At 40.4% G+C, this 7022-nt stretch overlaps 1 protein-coding gene across 1 annotated transcript in view; it reads right to left on the bottom strand.

The window, feature by feature from the left end:
• Window positions 1-608: 608 nt before the first annotated feature.
• ASB13 (ankyrin repeat and SOCS box containing 13) overlaps window positions 609-7022 on the bottom strand; it is a 24734-nt gene continuing 18320 nt past the window's right edge. The window contains exons 5-6 of the mRNA XM_042780230.1: window positions 1401-1592; window positions 609-736 (exon numbers count right to left, since the gene is read on the bottom strand). Coding sequence (XP_042636164.1) covers window positions 609-736; window positions 1401-1592 — 320 coding nt within the window. The remainder of the gene's footprint in view (window positions 737-1400; window positions 1593-7022) is intronic.

Genomic DNA, 7022 nt, shown 5'->3' with positions numbered 1-7022 from the left:
GTTCCCCTTTACTTCTAGAACAATCAATCTGTCCTTGTTCTAAGACCTTAAAGAAAGTCAGTAAAAAGAAGAAAACGGGAGGGCTGTGACCATGCTGGAGTTAATGTGTAAGTTCTGGTGAGGACCAGCACACAGTCACAGAAGTGGAGGTGCCTTGGAAACAGGGCTTGGAACCAGTTCATTGCTGTTCAACCCCTTGCTGAGAATTTTCATTTCCACCCCAAATAGACAGAATGAAAATCTACATTTTAGATCCCTAGGTGAACTGTATAGATCATACGTATTGATGTATACGTAAGAATCACCTGGGGATCTTGTTGAAATGTAGATTCTGATTCAGTAATACCTGGGATGGAAATGCAGTCTCAGCAGGAGGTTGACCCAGAATGATTCAAAGCCCTGCTGGAGACACCCTCCAGGATTCTGGAGAAAAGATGAAACAGGAGGGCCAAAAGGGACTTGAGGGACCATTGTTGGTTTTAGCTATAACAATGACACTATTTCAGACAAACAAGTCAGAATCCTCTTCTGTCCCACACTGAGCACAGAGGATGGCAGTGCAGAGTAAATCACCAGTCTGTTCCAGGCCTTCTGTTCCTGTAGCTCAGTTAGTTGTAGGAAAGGAAATCAATGAGCCGGGGAGGGATATTTAACTTGGCGATTTTCTCCAGTCCTCTTACTCCAGTGGCCTTCCTCAAGCTCACTCTGCAAAGCTGTGACAGGGTCAGAGGTGTCTCTGGGAGGGGGTGGGAAGAGCAAGGAAGTATGTGAAGATAGTTTAAGGTAATGGCATAATATCCTTACACATAATACACACAAAGATGGAATTGGAAAAACCTCCCTTGCCCTTAAAGATAGGTTGTAACCTACATGCCTTATCTGGAAAGTTACTAGAAAGGACAGTCAGGGACCTGAGAAAGGAAAATCAGGAAGTAGAATTCGGTTGAGGTCCACTGGTGTTTAATTTAATTTATTATTTATTTATTTATTTATTTTGAGCCATAGTGTTATAAATTGGCACACAGATTTGTCAGCAAAGAGTTCATCTGTGGCAAGTAGGCTCATCTGTAAAACTTGCAGACAAACGAGGCACTGGTGGGAGGTTTAGTGCTTGGGCAGGTGCTAGCTTCCTGCTGCTCCAGGCCACAGGTTCTACTCTGCTTAGTTAATGCTCCTGTTACAAGGCACCCTTGTAAGAGCATCAGCACCAAACAGGTTCAGCAGACACAGTACTCAAAATGTATTCTAGAGGTGATGGGTCAGGACCTGCAGATTAAAGGCAAAGCTCTCAACTGGAGTTCAAGGAGGGATAGCAAACTGGGAACAAAAGACAAAAGATGGCCCAAAGATCCCTGGTGGCTAACGGGTAGAAATACTCTCAAAGAAAAGCCTGGGCTCACTTTCATAGTACTCAAAGCACTTTGCTGGGGCGCTGCTGCTCCATGTATAGTCAGAAGGCTTCTTCCCTCGGTTGTCTCTGGCATATATGTTCCCTCCAAATTCAATGAGCATCTCAATGAGGTCCACGTTCTTCACCTTGGCAGCGTGATGAAGGGCTGTCTCATGAAGTTTTGCTGCATTCACGTTGGCCCCTAGGAATCCAGAGGGGGAATATTTACCACCAAGGAGAGACCTTGAGGCCAGGAGAAAAGCTTGCCAGGCACAGTTTACAAAAGCAATCCCCATCCACAAAACCAAATCAGAACAGACTCTACTGCAGCTTTTTTAAAACCTGAAAGCAGGAGTTACTTTTCTCTTGTAGGAAGAGGGCCAAAGGCAGGTAGCAGTGATACAGAAATAGAGCTGGAAGTAGAACCAAAAAAAGAAGAAAAACAAAACAAAAACACTTCCTCATGAATTAAATGTTAGTTCTAAGGCCTTACGCCATCTGTCCCTGGGTTCTCAGACCTCTGAACACTCAGTACTAGGCAAGCTCTCCTGCCTTTCCTGACAGACATGCCGACTTCTTCCCTAGTGAGGTCACTAAGCAGAAACTTTAAAATATATGTTGAATGAAAGAATATTCTTTAAAAATAAATATTCTTTTAGAAAAGGAGAAACAAAGAGAATAGGTAATGTTTCCCCAAAAGTCATGGAATTCAAATAAGAGATTAAGTATCTCAACTCTGAGAGTTCAATGTACCCTCCAAATCTTTCTCAGGACAGCAGCAGACAATCAGAAAGATACAAAGAAATTAAATAAACAAGAAAACGTTTTTTAAATAAGAAAATAAAGATTACTTTTGTTTGTTTTTAATTTTATCTTGTTGTTGAGAATATACACAGCAATACCTGCACCAATTCAACAATGTTCAGTGACACTGATTATTCTTTGAGTTGTGCAACCATTCTCGCCCTCCTCTTCTGAGTTCTCTCCTGTTAACATAAACTCACTGCTCCCTAAGGTTCCTATCTCATCTTTCGAGTTGCTGTTGTCAATTTGATCGCATATGCATCCTGTGAAACCTGTGAGAGCTGGAACTCAACGGGACTGCCTTGTTTTTCTGGAACTCTGCAAATTTTCCATTTTTGACAGGGTGTCGTCTCACTGCTTTTCTATTGCTTATTTTAGTGGAAAATATTCACATTTTCCTTCTCTGACAGGATTGCATTTTACATAGTTTCAGCTTTTGCAGGTTTTAACTATAGTTCTTAAAAGAGCATCATGCTCAAGGCAGACAAGAAAATTAAGATTCTGATTTTAAACAATACATTGAAACATCATTCTTAGAGCACAGCCATCACCAGTTTCATGCAATGAGATCTCCTGGAGCCTCAGAATTTCTTTTGAAGAAAATATTGACATTTCAAAATCCTCTCCTCAGTGGATAAGGAGATTATACAAGAAAGGAGATAGACAAAAGTAAATAAAGAAACCAAGCAAATATCCCAGTATCGGTAAAGTAATCCTCCAAAATAATAAGATTCAAATCACAAACATACAATATTATCAAAATAATATTAAAGGTTAAAAAATATCAGAGTAGCAGCACACCTTCCTTAGTAATAAATTTAGAGAGTCAGGAGGGGAGTGAAAAAGGAATATAAAGCTATTAGCCTTGCTAGTCCCTCTGTTCAAAAAGTATTTGAAAAATTCTGCTTTCTAATTTCTGAATTAAAATAATCCCCTAACAGAATGTAAGAATTACGTTCATAACAGTGTCCACTGTGTGTGATCCTAAGACTACAGCAAATACTGTAGCATGATAATACAAGTGGACAAAAGCACTTTGTACTTCCCATGGCCAAAACTCAGAACGTAGTCCAGGGAAAAGAATCCTTCAATTAGGATGAAGGCTAAACTATCTAATTATGTAACTTGGCAAAAGTGTTTTACCAAAATAATATATGAAAGCAGTAAATAAAAATTCCCCCACAATCCAACTACTCTGTCATATCAAGGGTTTTCTTCCAATGCTTGCCTATATGAATAAATACTTTTTTGTAGTATTGCAACCATAATTCACATATAAATTTGAATGCTGAACACAAACTTGTAATGAAAAATAAATGGGAAAGTCCACAGACTCTGAAGTCCTTTCTCACCCATCATTAACTCTTGCAATATTCATGCCAAGTGGGAAGGAAAGAGGCACAGGGAAAATAAAGCTACTGTCACAGAGCACAGAGAAAACTATAGCTGCAAATCATTAATGTGCTCACCTGTTAACAGAAAAGTTGGCATTCAATAGAGCACAGTTCTACCCTGGCACACAAGGGGTCACCATGAGTTGGAATTCAGTCCTGTGTACCCAAATTATTCCATGTACAGGGCTTTGGACATGGTGACTTACAAAGAGGCAGGCTTTCCAAGGGTACAGAACCAAAACAAAACTTACTGCCGTCGCATCGGATCCGACTCATAATGACCCCTCCTTGGGTTTCTGAGGCAGTATCACTAAAGAAGTAAATTGCCCGACCTTCCTTCTGAAGAGTGGCTGGTGGATTTGAACTGCCAGCCTTCTGGTTAGCAGTCACCCCAGAGCACCCTCCCAAGGTACAAAGTGGGATCTTTTCAAAATGGGTTCTTGGCATCATTTGATTAGGTGTAAAGGAAGGACTGATGGATATGGAGGAAGTTGGAATCCTCTGCAGCAGTTATAAACAAACCAAATGTGCACATAGCAGAGGGCTTTTGAAAATACAGTGTCAAGTGACAAAAATAGAGTAACATATATAACACAATACCATTTTTGTCATTTAAAAGTACATGTCTCAAATGACAACATGCATCTTATAAATCGTAGAAAAACACTTAAAGATAAAAAGATTAAGATTAACACAATAAAATTGTTGTGGGGTGGGGTGGTGGAAGGAAGAATATAGAACACAGGGAGGGAGGGAAGAAAGAGGCTTTGTGTGGAACAATGATGGTTATATGCTTTGAACTGAGGATAATGATAAATGTGTGTGTGTATGTAAGAGAGAGAGAAAGAGACCAGCAAAACAGCTAATGTCACGTAGACACAAAAAATTCTCAACTTTATACTTCAGAGAAATGGGGTCAAAATGTGCTCATTACCAAAAACCTGGCTTCAAAGCAAAAGAAGATTAAAGTGGATGTAGCTAAAACCCAGAGAACGGGCTGTCACATGTACCTTAGCACCCCAAGAACCTGGCATATTTGGAACATGTTGTTGTTGTTGTTATGTGCCGTCGAGTCAGCCCTGACTCATAGCGACCCCTCCTTGGGTTTCCGAGGCAGTATCACTACGGAAGTAGGATTGCCCAACCTTCCTTCCGAGGAGTGGCTGGTGGGTTTGAACCGCCAGCCTTCTGGTTAGCAGACAAGTGCTTTAGCCACTATGCTACCAGAGCTCCTCATTTGGAACATAAGCAAGCACAAATAGCTCAATCTATTCTTGTTGAAACAACAATTGAAAAAAATATGACAAGGACTGTGCTGAGAAGGTAGAAGCCCAACAATCCTCAATTAGCTACCTGTGAATGTTTCTAAAACCCACCCATTGCCGTCAAGTCGGATCCGCCTCATAGCAACCCCTCTTTGGGCTTCCGAGGCCATATCACTATGGAAGTAGATTGCCCCACCTTCCTTCCAAGGAGTAGCTGGTGGGTTTGAACTGCCAGCCTTATGGTTAGTAGTCAAATGCCTTAGGCACTACGCCACCAAAGCTCGGTGAATGTTTCTAGCAGAGTTAAATATTTATTGCTAGTGATCAGATTACAAATTAAATCACCATAATAACTGGACTTTCACCTTCCTTGGTCCTCCTCCTTTGTAAAGGTAATCTACAGTTAAGTCATTTAGACTCATTGCCTGCCAAAAGAACCACAATCTCTGTGCCTGCCAGTGTGAGGTACAATGTGGCTGCATCACAGCTCGCTTCTCAAGCAAGGCCCGTGCCCCCTTGAAATGACATGCAAAATTGTCTGCATGCATATCTTCTTAGGGATACAGTCCATAGCTTTCCTTCCATTTTCCAAGAGGTATCCAATATCCGCCCCTGAAAGAATCCAATTGTGAGTACATAGGGATATGTTTTCATCTTCTTTCTACTTTTCTATATATTTGAAATTTCCCATAATTAAAAAAAATACTCTTCTTTAAGAAAAAAGAATCCATTTGATCTGATAAGTGTTGGTAAATAAGATCATCTGATAAAATTAGAATAACAATCAAGGATTAAGTTTCATTTTGAAGAAGAGCTAACAATGTGATGGTATCAACAAGCATCAAGTAATAACACCACTATTTACATCAATCAGAGTTCCTCAAGAGAATTCTATTCATCCATTATTTAATTCCCCAAGTGTATGGAATCTCCCTTTGAAAACTACTGGCTATCCTGATTAAGACTATATAGGACCTTATGGTTGCCTTCCTACTACCCTTCCAACAGCCCAAACTGTACTGCTGCCTTGTGATTTGGGACAGAGCTTCAAGTGTAGGCCCTGACTGATCTAATCCCTCTCCCCTACCATAGTAATTGGTTCAAATAGCTCAGGCCCAAGCCAATCAGAACTTAGCAATGTTCCAGCCAAAAGGATTGGTTTAGGTTTGGACATAGGACCTAATTTGGCCAATGAGACATGAGGGGAGATATGCCAGAGACATGTGGTAAAGAAAATTTTTCACTCTTCTAAAAGGAAGTCTCACTCTCCTTCCAGAAAGTGAAGTATTTGGATTTTAAGCCTGAATCTGCAGCAGTCATGTTGCCACTATTAGACAAGCCAGGCTTGGAATAAAGCTAACACTGCAGAAAGCAGAATAGCAAAATTCAAACAAACTGAGCTCCTGATAACATTGTTAAACCAGAGTCAAACTAATCTTTAATCCTACCCTACTTTGACCTTTCCAGTTACCTGAATCGAGAAATCCCCTTTATTATTTACCCCATTTGAGTTTGGTTTCCTGTTACTTACAAAAGGAGGCCTGGTGGTGCAATGGTTAAGGCATTCAACTGCTAACTGAAAGGTTGGCAGTTTGAACCCACAGCTACTCCATGGGAGAAAGATGTGGCAGTCTGCTTCTGTAAAGATTTACTTCCCTGGAAAAGCTGTGGGGCAGTTCTACTCTGTCCTATAGTGTCATTATGAGTCATAATAGACTCAAAGGCAACAAATCAGGTTATTACTTACAAAGGAGTAATAATTGACATAAAATTCAAATGAAAGCGTAAAGGTTGTTGGGTTAAAAACATTAATGTGACCCTTTCCTCTATAAACAAAAAAAAAAAAAAAAAAAAACCAACCACTGCCATCAAGTTGATGCCAACTCAAAGCAACTCTAAGGGACAGAGCAGAACAGCCACATAGGGTTTCCAAGGCTGTAAATCTTGATGAAAGCAGATTCTCCCCTTCTTTCTTCTGTGGAGCAGCTGGTGGGTTCAAACCACCAACATTTTAGTTATCAGCCAAATGCCTGAACCACTACACCTCCAGAGCTTCTCTTTCCTCTACAAAAAAAAAAAAAAACCAACTCACTGCCATGGAGTCAATTCTGACTCACAGCAACCTCCTTTGGGTTTCCAAGGTGGTAAATCTTTTCAGAAATAGATTGC

This window comes from Orycteropus afer, unplaced genomic scaffold (assembly GCF_000298275.1).
Source record: "Orycteropus afer afer isolate SDZICR_OR568_19922 unplaced genomic scaffold, OryAfe1.0 scaffold00028, whole genome shotgun sequence".
NCBI classification, from domain to species: Eukaryota; Metazoa; Chordata; class Mammalia; order Tubulidentata; family Orycteropodidae; genus Orycteropus; species Orycteropus afer.
The sequence above is the reverse complement of the archived record's forward strand: the minus strand, read 5'-3'. Positions and strand labels throughout refer to the sequence as shown.